The sequence below is a fragment of the Athene cunicularia genome (assembly GCF_003259725.1).
Source record: "Athene cunicularia isolate RWA chromosome 9 unlocalized genomic scaffold, athCun1 chr9_part1, whole genome shotgun sequence".
NCBI lineage: Eukaryota > Metazoa > Chordata > Aves > Strigiformes > Strigidae > Athene > Athene cunicularia.
Window position 1 is genome coordinate 25,537,016 of NW_020799110.1, and position 22,908 is coordinate 25,559,923.

The 22,908-nt window shown below is 40.2% G+C and overlaps 1 protein-coding gene across 11 annotated transcripts in view; it reads left to right on the forward strand.

The window, feature by feature from the left end:
• ZMIZ1 (zinc finger MIZ-type containing 1) overlaps window positions 1-22,908 on the forward strand; it is a 307,061-nt gene that overhangs the window by 276,820 nt on the left and 7,333 nt on the right. For 8 of the 11 annotated variants that reach the window (XM_026855129.1, XM_026855130.1, XM_026855128.1 and 5 more), the window contains 11 exons: window positions 864-1,046; window positions 3,232-3,406; window positions 4,687-4,873; window positions 8,174-8,384; window positions 9,600-9,705; window positions 10,260-10,420; window positions 10,708-10,775; window positions 12,568-12,636; window positions 13,152-13,399; window positions 16,396-16,559; window positions 22,356-22,604. In XM_026855129.1, coding sequence (XP_026710930.1) covers window positions 864-1,046; window positions 3,232-3,406; window positions 4,687-4,873; window positions 8,174-8,384; window positions 9,600-9,705; window positions 10,260-10,420; window positions 10,708-10,775; window positions 12,568-12,636; window positions 13,152-13,399; window positions 16,396-16,559; window positions 22,356-22,604 — 1,821 coding nt within the window. The remainder of the gene's footprint in view (window positions 1-863; window positions 1,047-3,231; window positions 3,407-4,686; window positions 4,874-8,173; window positions 8,385-9,599; window positions 9,706-10,259; window positions 10,421-10,707; window positions 10,776-12,567; window positions 12,637-13,151; window positions 13,400-16,395; window positions 16,560-22,355; window positions 22,605-22,908) is intronic. The other 3 variants (XM_026855134.1, XM_026855138.1, XM_026855135.1) reach the window with 2 other exon arrangements.

A 22,908-nucleotide genomic window follows, 5' to 3' on the forward strand; every position in this document is an offset into this window, starting at 1 on the left:
ATTTCATATTTGAAAGAAGACTGTAAATCACTTCTTGCTGCTTCAGAAGCAGGTTTTTCATTGTAAGTGAATATGATCACGTTCCCAAGAAGTCAGTGCTGAACAGTGACCTAAATGTTTACATGCTTGCTGATCTGGAATTCTGCAGATCCTATAGATGCTGTTTGCTTGGTTGGTTTTTGAAAGCTTTGTTTCTAGAAACTTCTTATTAGTTAATTTTTCAAATTTACATTTTATTACCTTTAAAGTTCCAGTTTTCATGACTTTGACTCCAAAACTGCAGCACAGTACTAGCTAGCACTGGCAAGGTGTTTATGTCTAATAATAGCTTCTCTTCAGCTGTTAGGGTATTGCTGAACACTGTAGCACAGGGCCAGCATAGCAGTTGTGTTGAGAAGACAGACATGGACAACACAGCTTCTGGTTTCTGCCCATTCTGGAATTTTTTTTTTTGTTACTTTTTTTGTACTTCCATTTCTCCATCTGGAAAAGGAGCTCCAGGGATGGAGCTGGTAGCACTTGCAAAAACACAGAGATTTTGCGAGCGTTGCATCTGGTTATAATTCTGGTTTCTTCAAAAACGGTGCCCTTTGACAGCGCTGCAAGGCTTGAGTGTATGTGTGTGTTAAGGTACATGGTTATTCTTATCCCACTTGGTTTGCAGGACTTTTATGCTTTTGAGTGAGCATTCACCTCCACCCATCAGGGCCCTCGTTTAGGCATGTGGCACTAAATTGAGGAGTATTCACCTGGAAGGTTTTTTCGGTAGCTTTGATTCCACTATTGAATGTGTGCTAATAAGCAATTCTAGACAGCTTGCATGAAACGGATCTTTGTCTCCTTTCATCTCTGTCATGAAATAGCCGAATTATGGAAACCAGCAGTATGGACCAAATAGCCAGTTTCCAAACCAACCTGGTCAGTACCCCACTTCCAACCCTCCAAGACCCCTTACGTCTCCCAACTATTCTGGACAGAGGATGCCAAGCCAGCAAAACACAGGGCAGTACCCTCCTCCAACGGTCAACATGGGGCAGTATTACAAGGTAAGAACTTTTAGATTATCTTGTTGCGTTCTGATAGACATTCATGAATGAAGTCACATTAATGACTTCGTAGATACTGCTTTTGTGTAATTAAAGGAAAGAGAAAAAAACACAGTGTTTTTACTAAGTTATAGATATCAGGATCAAGTCAGTCAGCCAAGTTGCATAGGAACTTGAGAGCAGTCCGTAAAGAAAATTGAATGTTACTGCAGCTCATTAGAGGCTTTTACAAGAAAATGTTGGTTTTGATTTAAACATAGCATGTAAAAAGAAGTACCTAATGAATTTCAGGTGTATTATTTTCACCTATTTATGGCACCCTGCAAGAAAACAACTTTGAAAATTTGTAATAAACAAGTTTCGCATTGCAGCATCCCAATTTCAGATCTACAGTTGTCACTGTTGGATTAACCCAGCTCAAACTTAAAAGCTGTTCCAGCTGTAAAATTCATCTTTGAACTGAAGTTTATGTGACTTCCTCTGACCTCTCCCTCCTCTTTTCTCCTTCTTTTCCCTCTGTATTGCTTGTTTTGGGCATGAATTAGGATTGTAAAAATGTTGACTAAAGCCAGTTTTATGGATATATGTTGAGCATTTAGTATTATCCAAGCTGAGTTTGTACTGAGGGCCTGCTGATGTTTGATAGCTTTGAAGTGCGTACAAAATTGACCTTTTGCCCATGAGTACTCTAGTGAGTTTAAAAATGGGGAGGACCATCATTGGTCTGACCTGCTCTTAAAGCATTAGCTGTTGAAGTGTCTGGACTACATTCTGGTCTTGAATGTAGGCTGAAAGAATCCAGGATGCGCATTGGTCTTGAACCAGAATGGTGCAGGTGTGATTCACACAGAAAACACCATTGAAAAAAGCAGAAACACGTTCCCCTGCACCTCTCCCCTTAAACTATAGAGCATCTGTTGTTCTATGTGCAAGCAAGCTGTCTACTGTGGTACCCAACAGAATGCCTGTTGCATCATGGCAGCTTTTGCAGTACACTGCCAAGAGGAGCACGAGGAGGAGACAGATCCTCAACTCCTGTAATTCCAGTGCAGCCACTTCTGCTAAAATAACAGCAGAAGATCTCTGTAAAGTTTTTAAGTAACAGATTTTAAAATACATTTTATGTGTGTTTGTTTTAGATGGGGGTTTAAGTTTTTTGCTTACAGGATAGTTCTAACAGGGAATTTGTGGTCTTTCCAATGCATCCCATATTTTGTATTTAAATATCAACCATTCTGGAAACAGTTAGAAAATAAGAGACCTTGTTAAGAAGGGAGATTATCCTGGCTAGGGGAAAAATTCCAGCTTGCTACAGACAGGACCTGAACCTTTGGATTATAGTGATTGTGGAGATAGTAACTGTAGGTGTTAAAGAAAAAAGCAAAGATGGTTGAAAATGTAAATGCTTAAGATTTCAGAATGCAGCTGTCTTATGTACTTTAGAGTATCCTAGGGTAGCAGTGCAGCATTTATATAGAGAATCAGATCTGAAGTCCTGATACTTTGGCTGTCTGTAAAGATTTTAATCTTCTGACACTCTTGTTGTATGTGCTTATGGTTCATGAGCTATTACAGGAAAGTGCCATGCAATTTCAGTTTTGTTTAATGTCAGCTTCCTGCACATCATCGTTACTGGTTTATTCTATTAACTGCTACCATCGAATTGTAGGTACACAGAATGAAAGACATCCCCTGACCTCCAGAACTTTCATTCTGAGTAGATGAGTTGTACATGGGTAGAAGGATAGATGGAAGTAAAAGGGACACAGACATTCTAATCATGTGGCTTTGTATTTCATTTTTCCTGTAGGCTTTTGCACACTGGGGCTGTTCTGGGAGGAAGCCAGAGATACAGAGTGCTGGGTGGGTTGGGGTGGTGTGGAAAAACTGAAGCGAATGGCTGGTTGATTTTGGAAATAGAGCATTCAGAGGAACTTGCTAAGCCTCTTGGCAGCCTTTCTTGTATCTGGTCATTGCCTGGATTAAGCTGGCTGGTCTGCTGATTTCAGTTCCTGCTTTGTTCTCCTAGTCTGCCTCTTCTCATGGGATGTCCTGTGGTTTCTTGTTCTTCTGGGGCCTCCTGAACTTGTTTGTAGTCTTTGGTGTTTGCTGGCTGTACAGTTCACAAGGCTTATTATTCTTATTTTCAGACCACAATAACAATGTGATGTTATTTATTTTCTAGCCATCAAGGCCTGTACCTGTGGCAAATTACCCTCATTCACCTGTTCCAGGAAACCCCACGCCACCTATGACTCCAGGGAGCAATATTCCTCCGTACCTGTCACCTAACCAGGATGTCAAACCACCATTCCCACCTGATATTAAACCAAATATCAATGCTTTACCACCACCCCCAAGTGAGTAGCAAACAGAATACCCCCACAGTCATTTATTGTCCCTCTCTTCTCTGCCACATACATTTCAGAGTCTGGAAACTAGCTCTGATTGCTGCACTGGGAGAGGCTCGAATTGCTAAATTGTGATAGGTGGCAAGCACAGTGCAGGCTCACTAGAGCCAATGGACAGGAAAGAGAAAGATTGCTATCCCCTTCTAAAATAGAGTATCAGAAAAGTTCTTCCAGGTTAAACTTGTAAGGATTTTACTCCTGAGGTATTGCTGTAATACGCTTCCTGATGATAAAACACATGATTTTGTGTTGTGTTGTGTGCTTGGTAGGCTTGCTTATTGTATGAACTTTCATTGTGGTCTGTTTTGTTCAAGGGCAAAGCCATTCATTGAACATCACTGCAGAATAGCATATAATGTGAATATTTATAGTGGTGTCTCTATTGTGATCCGTACAGGCTAAAGAATATTCAGCAGTATGCCAAAAATTGATATATGTTCCTTTCAAAGCCAGTCAACATCACAGCTACATTTGGCTGGGAACAGGGCAGGAATAACAAGATCTCTCTGGCTGTATACTAGCACAAGACATTTGAGGTTTTGAAGTGACTGATGAACAATAGGAGATATCATTCATTAGGGAACTAGGAGAAGCTTTATGTTTTCTGTAAAATAACTGCTGCTGCTTTAGCACTTTGCAACTGGTACATGGAGTTCAGGACAGCTGAAAAATGAAGTAGAAGAAGGTGGCCTGCAGTATTATTTGGGCAAGAACACAGCATTTAAAGATATTTGGACTTCATAGATTAGCTGTAAGTTACCACAAAACCTCATTTTGTGAGATCAAAGAGTAATTGAATACCGTGTCTTTGGTCATGGGATGGTTTCAGGTGATGAAACTGTTCGAACTAATTGGGTAATGTTGATACCAGTTCAAAGCTGGGAAAATAAGCATTATCACAGTTTGCCATGATTAAGAGATTTGTTGTCAGTCTTCTGCCAACAAAGTAAGCCTGAACATAGAACCTGTCCAGTAAAAAACACAGGAATTCTTGCCATGCCTTGTTTCTGTTTGTGGCCAGAATGCTAAGGCTCTAATGTTAGAGAATAGAAGAATTTGCTTTGTCATCTTTATCAGTTTGAGCCATGTCACTTTTATCAGTTAGATGATGTACTTACTTGTAACTTCCTTTTTTGTGTGTATGAACCTGCTAAGTTAGACCCAGTAGCAGATCACTATGTCATTTGTTACTATTCTGTATAAATATGCACATTATTATTACACTGCAGATGCTAAAGGGAAAGTTCACACTTTCTCTCCCTCTTCGATCCCAGCCAACCACAATGATGAGCTGCGTCTGACGTTTCCTGTGAGAGATGGTGTTGTACTGGAGCCTTTCCGGCTGGAACACAACCTGGCAGTCAGTAACCATGTCTTTCACTTACGGCCAACTGTTCATCAGACACTGATGTGGAGGTAAGCTCAGCCTTGCTGCCAGGAAGTCTTGCACCTAGTGATGGAGGAGTGACAGGCCAGATGAACTTCACTTAGGTTTGCCGTGAATTTCACTTTAAAAATTGTGGCCTAGATAGGAAAAATGCCCTTTAAACTCACAGGTAGTCTCACCTGTCACTTTTGAGTAACAACATGTTCTAAACTGCTTCCTTATCTGTATTACATCTCCTTGCTGATAGCATACGGCATGCAGTGTTTGAAAAATCAGCTCTGGGTGGAACGGGTGTGGGACATGCACAATCAACACCAGTACAAACTTCCATTTGGGAGACTCTGAAATCCTAGGTGCTTTGTGGCTTGTGAAATGTTAGTTGCAGGAGTAACTGTGCAAGGCTGTTATACATAAATTAAATGGTGCAGAATATCTGATAATAAAAATAACACACTAATGAAGGACATTATTTAGAAGCTTGGTATCATTTGGAAAAACAAGTGCTTAAATCCTCCTGACTTTAGAAACTGACTTCCTAGAATCTCCCTCTCCTGTGACTCCACAAGTAAAGACAGGTTAGAAATATCAGAGCATGCTTTCCACGTACAAAGGCTTCTGGTTTTCATTTGCAGAGAGTACTACTTTCAGCACAGAGCAATAGCTTTCCTAGGTGGTACCTTCCTGCATTTAATGTAGATCTGCATGAGTGATTCCAGGCTATGTCCTGGTTCCACCATGCTCATGATCAAATGACAATCAGAGCCTTAATTTATTTTTATTTGTATATTTTCAAATAACATGGAATAATTTTGTCTTCTCATTCTGTTTTTCTCAGAAAACATCTCAATGTTTATCTTGGCTGCTGATTAAATTCTTTGAACCTGTCTCTGTTCACTGTGGAGGCTGGTTAGATGCTCAGTATCTTGTACATAGATTGTTTCACAAGTGTAGCAGCTGAAATGGTAAAATGCAGCATCTTAAGCACATTTTCCTTTACACCTGCCTCACTTCCAGTTTATTCCTAAGCTTGGACGACAAACCCCCTGACTTTAATGGGAGTGATAACGTGTAGTTTCAGCTTTTTTCCCCTGTGAGGATCATCTTCCTATTCACTGGAATCCACTTGAGACCTGTATTTTCAGGAGGGTGTGACATGGGCAGAGAGGCACACTCAGTTCTCTGCCCCAGGGATGGACTCTGGCTCTAAAGCTGAGGTGTGATGAAAGACTCCTTGCTGCCACGGTGCCCCCCTACCCTGAGGTGACCTGGAGGTTGGGAGGGAGGGAGATTGCAGGCAGACCACATCCAATAATTAACACCTAACTTTGAGGTCAGTTATTGCTTATTTGCATTTCATTATCATGGAGTACTTGCAGCAGAGGGAGTTTTGGCAGTTATTTGCCAGTTCTTATTAATAAGTAATCACTACTGGGATTGTGCTGGCTCATTCAGTAGATTTATAGTGCTGCACTGAGGCATGAGGCTGTTTCTTAATATCTGTTCTTTCTTTCTTCCTTAGCTCACCAAACACATAGCCTTTATTTAAACTTATTTTAATGAAGACTCATAGGTAAACTGTGCTCAGGTCTGCTGTTTTGAAAAGCTTGTTAATAGTGGGAAGAACGGATGGTCCTGTAATGAAGTCATTTCACATTTAACTCAGGGTTGGATGGATTCCAGAAAAATGAATTAGTCACATGTGTGGATGGATTTTGGTTTTATAGAGAATGGTGGAATCGAGCCAATTCTTAATATTTGTCTGCCAGTTAAAATATTTGGCAAAACCTCTCACGTGTACACACATAATGAATAGCAATGCAACTATTTTTCTCCCCACTGGGAACTTTTCATGGTTATGAGAAACAGAAAGGGTGAAGGCTGGGAAAATGTCACGTTGAAGCTGGTTCAGTCTTAGCGCTGCTGCGTGTAACGTCCCATGGTGGAGACACTGTCTGCTAAGAACATGAGGGTCTCTTGCCCTCTGTCACCACTCTGTAACATTCAACAGGCCTTCTCAGAGTCCTCAGGAACACACTTAATCTGCATGTTTTTTATATTAGAGGTACCAAGCCTTTTTTTCCTCCAGGTTTGGGTGACTGCAGTGTGTTCTCATGAGATGAGACCCTCCTGTGGATCTTGCAGAGGGAGCTTTCAAAAAAGAGTTATAAAATGTTGGGAAAAAAAAAAAAAGCCTGGGAAGACTTAATGTAGATGGATTATGTTGAAAGGTCGGGTAGTTTGTATTCTGTACCTTTCTTTTAAAAAAAACGCCATGTTTTTATCCAGTGCTAAATCTTGATATTTTGAAATCCAGAAAAGATGATGATGTCAGAATTGAAATCTCTGGTTTTGTATAAAGAAAATGGCAGTTAAGGTGATGATCTCCTGAATGAGCTGTTCCTCATGGCTCTTACAAAGATATTTTCCTTCAGGCAAGGTGAAGAAATGAGCACCTAGATTTTCAAGCATAAAAGATAAACATTCAGCTGTCTTTTGCTGTCATGAACAGCAGAATCCTGACATTTCAGTTCAGTTCTTCATGTTCTTTTAAATTTCGTCTTCAGATTACTCATTCCTAACACAAGGTTAACATCCAGGTATGAAACTGAAGTCTCTACCCACTTAATTTGTGATTAACTTAATCTCAGCCTCTTCCTTTTTTGGAGGTGTTATAAAACTTAATTTTTGAGGAGCTAAATTGTGTGTGAAACTTACTATTGAAGGTGTGGAAATAATGCATGCTCTGAAAGAAGGTCTAAATTTGGTAGATTTAATCCACAGCTGTGTTAATTTGTAATCACAGAAACACAGGAGCTGAGATACAGCAGTCATTTTATTTTAGTTGATGTCCCTGTTCCAAGGCAGGACTAGCTGTACCTGTATTTTATCCAACAAGTGTTCATTCAAATGCTGTTTAAAATGCTCTCAAGTAGTGAAGAATCCATAGGCTTCCAGCACAACCCACTGCAGTGTATCACATTCTTGTTCTTAACTCTTAACACACAGGGAGGACACCTACCTGATGTTAACATTTTTCCTCGTGCAGGATCATTCCATGGTCTAGTTTTGCAGAGTGGTTTGAGATGATGTTCCCTTGGAAAGTCCTTTATAAGTGTAAAACATTAACAACTTTGTGACATGCTTGCATCATTAATTCATTGCGACTTCTTTCTGCTAAGGGCTTTTATGAAGAAAGTGTGTTAATACCCTTTACTGGCAATAATTGTAGAAAAATAATCTGATAAAGAAAAAGCATTCCTATCATCAAAATGACCTCCCTCTGCAATGTGAAAGCAAAGTTAAAGGAAGATTTATTGGTTGTTGTACAGGTCTGATTTGGAATTACAGTTCAAGTGCTATCACCATGAAGACAGACAAATGAACACAAACTGGCCAGCTTCAGTCCAGGTCAGCGTTAATGCAACCCCACTTACCATCGAACGTGGCGACAACAAGACATCTCATAAACCTCTGCACCTAAAGCACGTTTGCCAGCCAGGAAGAAACACGATTCAAATTACAGTCACAGCATGTTGTTGTGTAAGTACATTGAGCTGCAGCTGCTGATGCTGAGTTTGCTATTTAGTATAGTTTGCAAATGTTGCCTTAGCTGAAAGAGCCTTACTCTCTTTTTTTTTTCCATGCATTTTTCTGGTAAGGTGCTTGTTTGATGATGTTGACACAGTCAGAGTGCTAATATGGAAATTTTTGCTCCTGAATTATTGCAGAATGTAGTGGTGTCCTTCCAGTGTCTCTGAAAAGGCTTGTGGTCTAGGGGAGGAAGGGAGTTTGATCTCCTACATATTTAGCATGTGCTTGCATTACAAGGCAGCTAAAGTGTATTAATGTAGAAGTAGATTATTGTGATGCAATCTGTTTGATACTAATTTCATTTACTTAAGGTACTGTGTTTGGTTTGACATGAGAACATCATCACCATCACCATTGGTGGTGGTGGTGATAATTTTTCAAATAGCTTTTTAGATGAAAACTCACATTCCATGATGCAGTCTAGATGATGCAACTTTCCTCTTTCTCTTTTTCCATGATTTAGTTCCTCTCAGGGTCGAGTACTCTTAAGTATTCTTAATGTAGGCTGTTGCACACATACAGACTGAGCTTTTGACTGTTCTGTTGTCACTGACAAGAAAGCAAGCTGCTACCTCTCCCAAGGTCGCAGTGTGAGGCACTTCGACAAGAAGCCATCCACCCATTTTGCTTTACTTCGCACTGATGTTTCTCTGTATAATGTCATTTATCTGGTGGCTAAGAGCGGGGGCAACATCCTGTGAATCCAAAACAAGCTCTGTATTGGGGAAGGAGATTCACTTGGTTCCAGACACATCAGTAGCAAATAGTTTTTGCGACTTCCAATGTAGTCTGAGGGCAGGCAGGTAGGCTAGACTGTGTCAAAGAATCCAGGGTTTTAAAAATAAACCCTGATGTCAAAGATGAATACATCAGCCCTGCATATTCTGAATATTAAGGAAGGAGAAAATGAAGAAAATCTTTGCTTTTTTTAAAGCCCTTGTGTACATTATGCTTCTGGAGCATGGAACATCATACTGTGCAGCGTGCAGAATATCCCTAAGGGAGCACATGTGTGCAGCAGAGCAGAACCAGAGCAGAGCTTTTGTATTTAAGCATCAGGCTCTTGCAGAAGCCACGTGTCAGAGGGAAGAATGCAGCTTTGTTCAGCACAGTGTTTACCCTGTGTGTTTGGTTCTCTTGGTAACAAAATGCATTTTCTTTCAGTCACACTTGTTCGTGTTGCAGTTAGTACACCGGCCATCAGTTCGCTCTGTACTTCAAGGTCTACTAAAGAAACGCCTCCTTCCAGCAGAACATTGTATCACTAAGAGTGAGTTTCATTCTGCATGGGGGATGACTTTCCAGAATGGCTATGTTCAGTTGTGATCAGCTGTTTCTACACAAGATTTACTTGCTTATTGAAAAACTTAAGCTGGCCTTGTCACGAATTTCCAGAACATTGTGTGCATAGATTAAATCCTTGATATACTCAGATGTTGAAGGCTATTTGGGTGGGGATAACAGAGTACCAAGGGCACAAGTTTAGTTCCCAATTAGAACTCTCCCATTCCAGGAGAACCTTTCAGGTTTTTCTTCTGTCTTTGTTTTTGACTTACCTAAAAGCCTGTGTAGAAAGATTATTCTTTATTGAGGGCTGCTTTAAGTGCTTGTATGGCACTTTATTTGGTTAAGGATATAGCTGATAGGCATGTATGTTGGTTTGTCTGTTCAGGTATGTTCTAAATTATACAGAATAGAGTATGTGGGTAAATTGCCTCATTAAATTGGCCCTTGAAGGTTGAGTGTTGGTCTTTCAGATTTCTATGTTGGAGTTTACTTACACTTGATTTTTCTCACACATACACATACCTTCTTTCTAAACAGTAAAGAGGAACTTCAGTAGTGTAGCAGCTTCCTCTGGCAATGCAACACTAAATGGGGAAGATGGAGTAGAGCAAACTGCTATTAAAGTGTCTCTGAAGTGTCCAATCACATTCCGGCGGATTCAGCTCCCAGCAAGAGGTCATGATTGCAAGCATGTACAGGTGAGTGGCCTGGCCATATTTCCTCAGTCATGTGTTGCTACAGTACCTTTAGCTTGGTTATCATATGAGAACCTAATGAAATGGGATTTCTTTGTGTCTGTCACCCTAAATAACTATATATATGTATGTTTAATGTAGAGGGAGAAAGTAACCTATTCAGTTTAGTTTTCGTGCTAGTAGGCTTTTTCGTGGCAGTTTTACTTTTGTCCAACTGATTTAGTTAATAAAATATTTTCCCTTGATTTCCTCTTTTTTTTGTTCCTTCTTTGTTTCTTTCTGATACCTAGTGCTTTGATCTGGAATCTTACTTGCAACTGAACTGTGAAAGAGGAACTTGGAGGTGTCCAGTATGCAAGTAAGTGCAAGCATACTACATGAAATGCAGTTGTACACATGTTGACCAAATTTGAATCATATTTAAGGTCATGGAGGGAAGAAAAAGGAAGTGAAATAAGGCATATGTATTACATTTACATAATAGCATAAATTCCAATGAGAATTCTTGAAATATTTCATAAATTGAGGGAACACCTGGATTATTAGAAATTTAAAAACAGATACTAAGAGGTATTTTCTCACAAAATACATCATCTGCAGGGTTTCATTGCAGGCTGTCAATGGGTTGCGTAGAGTTTAAAAGAAGTTCATATAGCTTCAAATTAAGACAGATACCTACATAAATAAATGAACTGGGAGTTTTTCTTCTTCTAGATTATAAAGTATAAGCAACTATCAGTCTATTCTAGAATTGTTTTTGTATAATTTTAATGTTGTAATGCCCAAATTACTGAACTTCAAGTAGTAGCTGAATGTTAAGGGTGTCATATAACTGTCTCGGGTACTGTGCTTTGAGTCACATATATGCAGTTATTGACAGTGTTCAATGAGAGGGGGAGTTTCGGAGACTGCAACATTTGCCAGTAATTTGGTAGGCGATGAAGTTGGATCCTCCAAGATCAAAGTCAACATCAAGTACAAATGAAAGTGAGAGCAGAAAGCAGGAAGGATTATAGTTCAGAATAAGGCTGATTTTTAAAAAGCTAAAATATTTCCATGGAGCAAAATTTTGGAGTGATTGCTTAAAGGAAAGGAGGGATGCAATAGCATACTTTCAACCTTATGTTTTGACCAGAGAGCTAGTATACTGCAGAAGAAATGAAACAAAAATTTTTGAAGTGGTTACAGACTGCCCATTCTTACATTTAATTAGGCAGAAAGAATCTCAGAAGGTGTGCAGAGCAGTTCAGTGTCTGTAGCCTACTGTGCTCAGTCCACAGGTTTACAAGTTTGTTCGAGGAGCCAGAGCTCTTAAGCTCAAGCAGCTGTAGCTGTAGCAGCTTGTACTTTATCTCTGCCAACTCTCTAGGTTTGGTCCCTGCTGTGCCAGCCAATGTTAGGTATAAACAGGACTGGAGATTGTCCATTCTATCTGCTTCTTTGGATACTGCAGGCTTGAGATGAGCCTGTTTTGATGACTACCCATGATTGATACATATCCTAAAATGCAGGTGCTTTCTCTGAACTACCTGAATCTTGTCTATCTTATAAGTTAGGCTAAAAATATCACAAGAATTGGGTTTCTTGCTTCTTGATTTCTGTATTCATACATCCAGGCCAAAATTTTTGTACTGTTTCTCTGAGTCTGAGCACCTGATTCAGATCTAAGTGCCTATGTAACTAAATCATTTCCGGTTTTGTTTTTTTCTGTCCCCATCTGTGCTGATCTTAAGTAAAATAGCTATAATATGTGGTTACTTTGAAGCCATATTACTGTGTAATATTTTTTCAATTTGGAAAAAAATAGTACTAGTTGATGTTCACAGGAGAGATCTATGTTTGCAAAGTCTTTAAATTCACAATATATATCACTAAAAAAATTGTTTGAAGGACATGAACAGCTTGTGGACACACACATGTAGATGTGTCCTTATCTCATCTATTTGATATCAAATACTATTATCCTGGTGACAAAGATCTAAAACTAAAACTGTTTGCCCCAAATTGTTCCTAAATTATGTGTTACAGATAGTAAGTTAGTGGATCTCAGTTTGCTGGCTTCATCAATAACCTGTCTTTCTTCCATCCCTCTTTTAACACATGTATAGCAATATTCTAACATGAGGTTGGATTTTCTTTTTCCTTTCTAGTAAAACTGCTCTGCTGGAGGGCTTGGAGGTTGACCAGTATATGTGGGGTATTCTGAACGCTATACAAAAGTAAGTGAACTTACTCATTTCTGATATCCAAGACTAAGCAACTAGGAGATATGTTAATTACTACTGAGATAGTCATGCCAAAGTAGGTCTTCATGACTGAACTTGAATATTCTATTTCATGGCTCCTTTGTGGAGCTACTGATACAGTGAATCAGTTTCCATCTACTTAATAGTCTTGTTTCAGTTATCTCTTGATGTCAGCCTCACCAATGAAACAGAGAGAAGAATGAGAATGGAGGATTAAATGCTTTCTCATGTTTCCAAGTAGTTCCTCTGATTCTTATGTGGCAGACCATATAGATATGTTTGGATTTCATTGTGTGGATAAACACAGAAATGTGTTCTCACAGTTGCCTCTTCTAAAACTTGCTTTCAGCACATAGAAGCAAAAGATCTTGAGGTGGTATTATCCTAGAGCATTTCAGAGCATTTGTTACCGTATTTTTACAGAAACTTCAGAAGAATTGATTTTTTAAAAAAAAATAATGTGATAAAATTTTCACATTATTTTACAGCTCAGAGTTCGAAGAAGTTACTATTGATCCAACTTGCAGTTGGAGGCCAGTCCCAATAAAGTCAGATATTCACATCAAAGATGACCCAGATGGCATTCCCTCAAAAAGATTTAAGACCATGAGTCCAAGCCAGATGATCATGCCAAATGTGATGGAGATGATTGCAGCTTTGGGTCCTGGCCCATCACCTTACCCATCCCTACCCCCTCCTCCAGGAGGCAACAACTCCACTGAATATGGTAACCAAGGTTAGTTTTACAGCTTTGTGCACCCAGGTGGTCACTCTAGAAGCGAGTGGTTCAGTCAGCTTTGTGATTCAGGTATGTCAGTGCATCTTCTCAGAGAGATGTGTAAGGAAAGCAAAATATATGGCTGCAGTTCTGAAATTCTGCATTAGTCTTTTCATTTAAGATTCGTCTGTTTAGAAGAAAATATGTTTTAGTAAGGAAATTGGTGCTTGTCATATTGTACTGCCATGCAGCCCTTCCTGAATCAACAAACATTCTATATGTAACCTTATATATTCATGGCCTGCCATAGTAAATGTCTTTCTTCCATTTTTTCTGTCCACTTTCATTCTGTTCCACCCTTATTCAAGTGAAGGCTCCTAGTGCTATAGAAGTTACAAAGTATTAATCCTGGTACTTGGGCCAGGGGAGTGACATTTGGTAGGCCACCCAGAAAGTGGGTGACTTTTAAAGAGCTTTTAACTGTTTTGTGAACACCTTTGCATTAGAAAATTACTTCTGAGTTCCTCTACCCATGTGCTGACAGATTGAGAAACAGGGAACTAAATACAGGCAGTGGAGATATGTTTTCAAATGACTGATATATTGTGTATAACTCAATTATAGTGACAATTCTGAAAATATGAAACCAGAGACTATTTCTTTTGCAAGTAATATGATATGACTCAGTTCAGCTCTGGGAAAAGACCAACTGTTCACACCAGCAGAATCCCCAAATTGATTACAAGGTGATATATGTGCTTTTTGCAGGCATTTGAAGAAAAATATAGATTGCATGCAAAATATGGGTTAATTTGCTTCAATGACTGCAAAACTGATGACAGATGATAAAACTTTTCAGGTTTTCAAACAGATGAATGATTACTGTAACAAAGCCAAGAGCACTGAAACACAAATTTTTCACTCGTTTAGTAGGAGTGAAGTGCAGCAGAGCATGAGAACAGAGCCATCTATTTTTTGTCATCTTTCTAGCTCATAATTGGGAACGGACAGGTAGGGTTTAGGGTTTGTGCGACAATTACTGCTTAGACTGTTACTTCCTTGCCTTTACCTGTGGATCCTGTAGCAGAGGTAGTCATTGCTTCTTGGAGCCCTAACTAATCACTGGCAGGTGAAACCCACACTCTCCTATTTCCCCTGCAATAGGCATATCAATGCAGAGCACCACATGATCTTGAATGTTCTTAATAGGTCTATCCCTCAGCATATGGCACAACTCTTACCCTAAAGAAGGGCATGTTGCTGCACAGCTGTAACTCCCTGGGCATACTGCCTTGCATCTTCATTCTCCATGAATATGTGCACTGAAACTCAGTGTTTAGAATTAGGTAATGTCCTCTGATTAACAGTACTCTAGAGCAAAGTAGTAGTAGTGTTACTACTATGGTTTATGTTTGTTTATTTGGGTTTGAGAGTAAGCAGTACTGGTTTAATTTGCAAATATAACAAGTACTCAGTAATACAAGACCTTATTCCAGCTCCCTGCTATTAAATCTTTCCTAAGAAGCAAGGCAAGACCAGCTATACTCTGTGAGACTCATCCAGTTTGCAGATTAACAAAATGAGAATTAGTCAGGCTCTGCAGTATTTACATGATAGATCAAAGTCCTGACTTCTTTGAGAAATACTCTTACATGGCTAATGACTTCTGTTCCTCTGAGATTAAACTTCTGTTTGTGAAGCTGTGCTAAAGAGCAAATGATACAGCTCCTTCAGTTTGTCAAACTCTCTTCTTGACTTGAACATTTAAAGCTGCTGTACTTCAGCTGATGAACTGCAGGCTCTCCGTGCAAGATCCAAAGTTATTCTATTATTTCAGAGCTCAGTATCATCCCAATTCAGCAGCTTATGTGAAATAGCTGAGTGGCTTTAGTTTGGTTTTTGCTGCTCATAGCAAATAAGCCACCAGAGTTGGTATCTCAGTTGGAAGTGTTAACAGAGGGATCTGGATGGAAAAAAATACGGAAAATAAACCCTATATTGGGATACATGCTTGCTTTAGAATTCCAAGTGAAGATCACTCAGCTGAGGTGGGATGGATTAAAATGTACCGACAGTGGTCATACAGTAGTTGTCCTGCAGATCAGGAGGGGGCTCCATGCTTGTTCTAGATAGTAGATGTGTGTGGGTAAATCCAGACCATTTATTCCAAATTGGTGTGAAATTTTTTGGTGCTTTGGAGAATATCGTTTCAGGCTGAAGTTAAGCAGATTTCATAAATTCACTAGCTTTTCATTATGAGCTTGTATATCCACATGCTGAAACACAAGCTACAGGCAGCCAGTTTGTAACTCTGAAAATGAGAAAAATAGATCCAAGAGGGGAAAATTGATGTGTTTGCAGTTAGTCAAGTGAATTTTATTAGGTTTTGTGGTAGCAAGGAGAATTACATCACAAAACCCAATTAGACATGAAGGCCTCTTCTGCAGTATCTTAATGGAAGTTGCCTGTTTATACTGCAGAAGAGGAGGTAAAATGGATGCTGTGCTATGAACTGGTACTGTGGCATCTTCCTGATAACAGTTCTGTCAGCTTCATCAGAAGCTGAAGCAACGCTACAGTCGTACTGAGTGTGTAGAAGCATAGTCATAAATAACACAAGTGTCCTATAAATAATTTTGGACTTGGGCAGTTGGTCTCATTTGCACTGAGATGCTTCCAGATGCAAATATTCTATAGGATTGAATACGTTTTTGCTTCTCAACTTGGTGAAGTATATGTGGTGACTTGACAGTAGTTTTTCAAAATGTCAGTAGTTTTCAACTAGTTACACCATGTACATGAGTTATTACAGCGGCCAGTATTTGAAACCTGAATACTGGTTTTTCCTCCCTATTCCTCCAGCTTGCTCCAGCAGTGGGGAGCGCACTGTTGTCAGGTCCAGCGTTGCCATTGCCCTGTGCTGTGCCATGCTGCACAGCTTTTACAAGATACACTGAGAGATCAATGTTGGGAAACAAATAATTTCTTTCACATCACATCTGTTTCTCTTTTAGGCAACAGTTACCAAGGTCATGGCAATTTTGACTTCCCACATGGGAATCCGGGTGGCACATCTATGAATGACTTCATGCATGGGCCACAGCTGTCACATCCCCCAGACATGCCGAGCAGCATGGCAGCTCTCGACAAACCTCTCAGTCACCCCATGCAGGAATCTGTAAGTAATGGTGCTGTGGACGTAGATTTTCCTTTGTGGGGGGTAAGGAGCTCTTATCCAGCTAACGGACTTGACTTGTGAACTGCTTTTACTTTTTGTGGATTTCTCACTTTGGAAGTTTCTGAAATAGAGTAGACCTGAGAAATGCAAAAATGGCATTTTTAGTTTCTGGCCTTTTTGAGTTTTCAGAGAAGCATTTCTGAGCCTTTTGAATTGTCATTTAAGGTTGTTTATCTGAAAGAGACAACCTGGCTCAGTGTGGTTGTGTTAATCATTGTGCTTTGCTCTGACACCTGAAAAAAACTAGACGTCATTCCCTAGGCCGGCAGGGTCTGTGAATATCCATCTTCAGCAGACAGCTTGTTATAGCAAGACATTGACTGACTTCAGAGCAGGGGCAGTATCTTCCCTGGCTTTGTCCCTGAGGGCAAAATTTACATCAAAGCATTTTGAGGGGGAATTCTGCCCAAGTAGCATGAAAGGCACCTTTAAGCTGTTGGGAATAGGACAATTCTGTAGATTTCAAGGAGAGATGGTGCCACTGGTTTGAGAGTGTTTCAGTGTAAGAGACTAAAAGATGGAGGTTCCTCAGGTCTCAGGCAGAGAGGCAGAAATGTGCGTTGGAAAAACAGCTTGCTCAGAGCACTGAGTTTTATATACAGAACTTTATGTACCTCCAGAAAATGCAGTACTGCAGCAGCTAGGTGATAGAAAAGCTACAAGCAGCATTTAGCTCTGAGTCATGGCTAGTCATCTATTTTAACTCAAGAGGTGTGGGGGCTGGAGTGTATAGATCCTTTTATGTTCATTTAAGTTACAGGGCAGGGGCTTTACAGTGTGCTATTACTGCACAGGAAGGATGTTTAACACAAGTCATTTGTGCCATGTCTTTAGTGAATACTAGAAAGTACAGTTTCAGAATGTAATGAGGAAATGTGGTAGCAGATGCCCAGCAAAAGCCTACTCAGTCAATATCTCCTCTAGTTGGCACTGGATTTTCCAAGGAGGATGGTGAGAAGTAGGAAGAGAGTGGAGAGAGTGTTCTTAGTATAGCTTGGAGAGAGGCCAAGTAACAAGACTGTCTTCAAAGGAAGAGTCCAGGAACCGTTAACGACTTTACCACTTTACAGGCTAATAAAGGACAGAACAAACATGCTGTAAACTTAATTTTACATTGGCAAGTTCCACATACCCAGCTTAAAGAGCAGTCTGAATTATCTGCATCAGAACCAACCATACAGATTTAGAATATAGTAGTGAGGGGGAAATACTACAAACCTGAACCACTCACAGCTGCTTTCCTTTGAATCAAAGCTGCAGGGAATTACTCTTTGCCTGCCATTATCTGACATCGACTTCTTGACTTCATCAGTTAACTGCTATACCTTTGCTATAGAAGTTGCCCCAGTGAAATTTCTGAAGTGGTAGGACATGAAGTGGTTGAATATGGAAGTGAAGAATCTGTAGCTTTCTGAAAATGAGACTGCTTACAGATAATAACAAAGGTGAAAGTTGCTCAAGGCTATGCATGTTCCAGAGCTATAAGAGGGTATTTGGGCAAATGTTAATAGATTTTTGGGTTCTGTGGGCCAGTCTGTAGTAAATCTGATTCTTGCTTATGATAGCTTGCAATTAAAGTAAACCTTTGCCTCACTTCTCCCTCATCTATCACAATACACAAGCTGTACTGTTTGGGAAGGGAGAACAGTGCTAAAGCAGTTCCACCTAGTTTATGTCAGTGGCTGATTTTCTCTAATGAGGACCAGTTTTCTGGCCTATAAGCACAGGGGAATTATATTGACCTTGTCAACATAGTCATGTAGTCTTTAGGCCACATGTGAGCCCTGTTAGTGCTCTCATACAGCTTTTTCAATATTACAGATTCTCTGCTTTTCTCTCTATTTTTCTCCTTCTTCCTTTTTTCTCTCTCAAAAAACAAACTGTCTGTAGCAGACACTCAGGAAAGGCAGCTTTAAATTACTGCTTTTAGAGAAATGCATGCCATTAACACATTCCTAAATTGTGTAGCTGAAAGTCTTTAGACAGACATCTCTGTCTAAAATAACTATAAACCACATTGCATAATTGGAAGTAAGGTTTTAAGACGTTGCCTGTGCTTTTCTCTGGCTTCCTCTCTTTCATTTTTACACATTTAAGGTGTATTTTGTTTTCATCCACTATTCACTTTGACCATTTTGTGTTTACAAATTGAGTCAGGATCAGATGTTTGGTGCTTTTAGACTCAAGGTCTATCTCTTGGCTGGAGCTGAATGCTGCTGAGGAGGTTCCAAAGTTTCCTATTATGAGGATTTATGTGATGGCTCTTATATAATGGTAGGCAGAGAAAATTGATCCCTCCAGACATATTGTGTAGATCACTCCAGGAAATGCAGATGTGTTTGTCCGGTGTAGGTAGGGCTAGGTAACCGTGGCTGGATCATCAGAGCTACCTTCTCTCAACACTGCTGTTCTGCTCCTGTGGAAGAAGAAAAAAATCAAGACCTGAAACGGTCTAGAAGTAATACCTCCTCCCCAGTGTAAAGTGGTGTGAGAACTATAAAGCAGATGCTTCTATGTCAGTGCAAGATTGCTACAAAATAGCTGCCACAATTGGATGATGTTTGTTTTCAGAAGTTGGAAACAAGTTTTAGACAAAGGTAAGTTCAGAGTTAGCTCTAGCTTAGTGCTTATTGCAGTGTAAGGAGTGGTACATGACTGAGCAATGGATGATCACACCATGGTTTCACTGTACACGGTGAGGTGAGATGAGCTGGTGCCACTGTAAAAAGTCATTGCTCTTGTTTCTATTTTCACTTTTCCTCTGTATCGCAACAGTGTAAGTGTTACTGCAGCCGTGAAGTGATCTGGATCCGGTACTGATGTGATTGAAAACTAGTTCAGAGCGAAGGGAAAAAAGAAGTTTAGCTTTTATCCGTGTCGGTTCCCCAGTTGAGTTCACTTCATGTCTGCAAGGATACACCCAATGACAAAAGCATGGATGGGAAAAGTGACTTGAGAACAGCAGCAGGGCAGGATGGCATCTTTCAATGGTTCTGCCAGATAACCCAGCAAAAGAGTTGGTAAAGCTATGACCCCAGTAATGGAAAGAGATATAAGCCATCAACTTAACCTGCTGATATGTTTTTTTCACTATCAATTTTCTCCTGAGATGAAAGGGGTATTGTCTACAATTGGCAGGTCCTGTTGCTTTACAGCTGTACATTTTGGCACTCCTAGAGGCCACTGTTGGGCTTGTAAAGAGTTGTGTTGTTTTGTGCTACTAAGCGGAAGATGTGTCTGCTGTGAGCTTGTCTTTGAGTGATTGTGAATGTTTTAAGAGTGCCAAAGTTTATGCTCCTAAAACAACTCTGGAACTACGTTGCTATGTAGGCAAAGGCAACTTTGTTAGACTCTGCATTTATATTGTGGGTTAATGTTTTTAAAATAAAATTACAGGAGTTGCAGGCATAAGCTGAACATAAACAAACTGTATTGCTTAGAATGTTTTTGCACCATAGCAAATTTATCATAAGGTGAATGCAAATAGAACATTGTTGAGGTCCTGAGCATTTTCCTTTCTCACAGGTAGGCTAGTGGAGTTTGTGGCCTAAGTCAGATGGATTTTGAACCTGCGATGGCTAAAATTATGGTGGCCCTCAGACTTACAGTGAATAATGACCCCCTATCCAAGAGTTATCTCAGGGCCCAAGATACTGCCTTATCAACTAAATATTTATATATATAAAATGCTTGCCTATATAAACATAATGTAGAATTTCTAACCTGCTTATTTGTTTTGAAATGTGTCTGAGAAAATATGAATGCCTCTTGATTTAAATAATTATTGATATAAACATGCCAGTACAACTCTTGCTTTGTACATTCAGGGATAAATTTAAGACACTATTCAAGATAATCCTGGTTTGTTTGGGTTTTTTCCGGAAACTGCTTTCCCACTTCAGCAACACCGTCTTAAATTCCTTTTTACTTTTTGTTATTATTAAGCTTTCTTAATTCCCACACTTTCTGTTGCACATGTCCTCAATGAAAGAAGAAGGAAACAGTACTGTTTGGATAGACATCTACTTTCACTTGGACTTCTGCAAAGTTTTTAGGCTGCAGATTCATTTACTTTGAGGTGTGGTCTGTGCGCAGATTTTGTACAAGTTTACCCCTAAGGTAACAAAAATAATGTTGCAGAACACTTTTCAAGTAGTCAGACTGTGACCCTAATGCAGAGAAGAGTGTGTATCAGTACTTATTAACAGTTCTTTTAAACTCTCATATGGGAAAGAGGCCCAAATGCCATGTTGTAGATAGAATCCTGCTTATTTCCACCAACCTTCATACTGCCAAAGCATTGGAGAGGACTTCTGTGTAGTTGAGTATGACTGTCCCAGTGGATTAGTATTCAGGTTTCAGTTTTCATACAAGTGGTGAAATGTATTTTTTTTAAATGTTTGTTTCTGGGGGTTTTGTTTAAGTTTTGTGGGAACATTTAAAGTTTTGTAATAATCGCCCTTTTGCTTTCCAAAACTGAAGACTAAGGTTAAAATAACCTTGCAGTTTACTGTGATATGAAAGGGTCAATGCTGACATAGCATTTTGCTGTTTTCTGTTGGCCTTGGCTGGATGAATTTCATGCTGTTGTCGTATGTATCTGTTCTTTTATTTCAGCTCCGCTTTGTGGCAATATGTTGCATTCGTCAAAAAATGTTTACATTTTTTGCTTCTCCATATACCCAATTAATATGAGACATCTGATTCTGAAGGATTCAGACGCTCCTTTTTCATGGCACCAAGGTCAAGCCCCAGAGAATCCACTAGCATTAAAAGTGACATGCAGTAGAAGGAGGACTTGGGCTTGTGCATTTTTGTTGCTTCTCTGTCATGTGAGAAAGACTTTTCCCCCATTCTTCCATAATGGGATTTGCAGGATGCATGTGATTTGGTAGTTTATTCTCCATGGAAAACATACAGAATACCAAGCTTTTGCTAGAGAACTTACCCATGGCATGAATACAAAATAGAAGTGTGATCATTAGCTTAGTTTAAGGCTAATGCATTGAACTTTGCAGTCAGCAGGTATGCAGCCACCTACAGCAGCTCTGCTGATGGTTAGGGAGCTCACTAGCTGAGCTGACCTTTTTTTGTCAACCATCAGAACCTATGAATATCAGCGAGGAAAATCTTCAGCCCTTAAAAAGGGGTGTTGCATTATGAAAAGGAGAGGAGGAGTGGGGAAGAGCTGGTCTTTGCAAGATGTTTGTAATGAGCTGGAACATGAATAAGCAGGTGGTGTCAGGAAGCTACCCAGTAAGGGAGCTGAGCAGAAATTATACATTTTCTCAGTAATCAGTTTACTAGTGTAGGGATCCTTATTCAACAAATTCTTCATTCATGAATTTTTTGGGGCAAAAGCATCTGCCTTGCTAATGCTGAGCAGCACCCATAAGCCTTCCCTCCTCTGTGGGGTGGTTATTTCACATCTTCAAGCACAGTTTCCCACATCACAAGGAAGCAAAACAACAGCACAAATCCGATGGATTTATCTCCCCCTTCCAGATAACCTTCAAAAAGCTGAAACACTTCCACCAGCATTGGGATATGGAGTTTTCTTTTCCGATTGCACTTTTAAATTTCTTTTTTGGTTTTGTTTTGTTTTTTTGTCATGTGTGTCTTTTTAAAATTTATTTAAGTTACTTTTTTTTGTAACATGTGGTTACAGAGTCAGGCACCGCGAGCACTGTACCTTGTGGCCTCACTTTCTTTTCCTGCTTTTTTCCTCCTCCGCAGATCCCTCATCCCGGCAGCACTGATCAGTCCCATACTTCCATGCAGCAAGGTTTGCACGTCCCTCACCCCAGCAGCCAGTCAGGGCAGCCATTACATCACAGCGGGCCTCCTACCCAGCAGTCCCGGCAGCCGCCCCCGGCCGCTTCTAGCAACCATCCACACAGTGACCTGACCTTTAATTCCTCCTCAGCCTTAGAGGGTCAGGCTGGTGGACAGGGAGCACCTGACATGCCGGAGCCCTCGCTGGATGTAAGTCTGTGTCATACTATCATCTGCCTGCCATAGCGTGTGCTTCACATCGCGGCGGGATGGTGGGGGGGTGCGGGGATGGGGAGCCGCTTCCACAGCACATGCCATCCTTTCATGCTTTGGTACATGGGTGCAGGTGCTGCAGCCGAGGTGTCAGCGTGCTCCTGGCTTGCTGGGAGAATGGTTCTGGTTTGAGCAGCTGCGTGGCCTGTGAGCCACAGCCTCTTCCTAGCAGCAAGGCAGGCATTTCTTCAAACGTCAGTTCAGGCACCAGGCCAGGAGCCGTCTCCTCTCTTCTTACTGA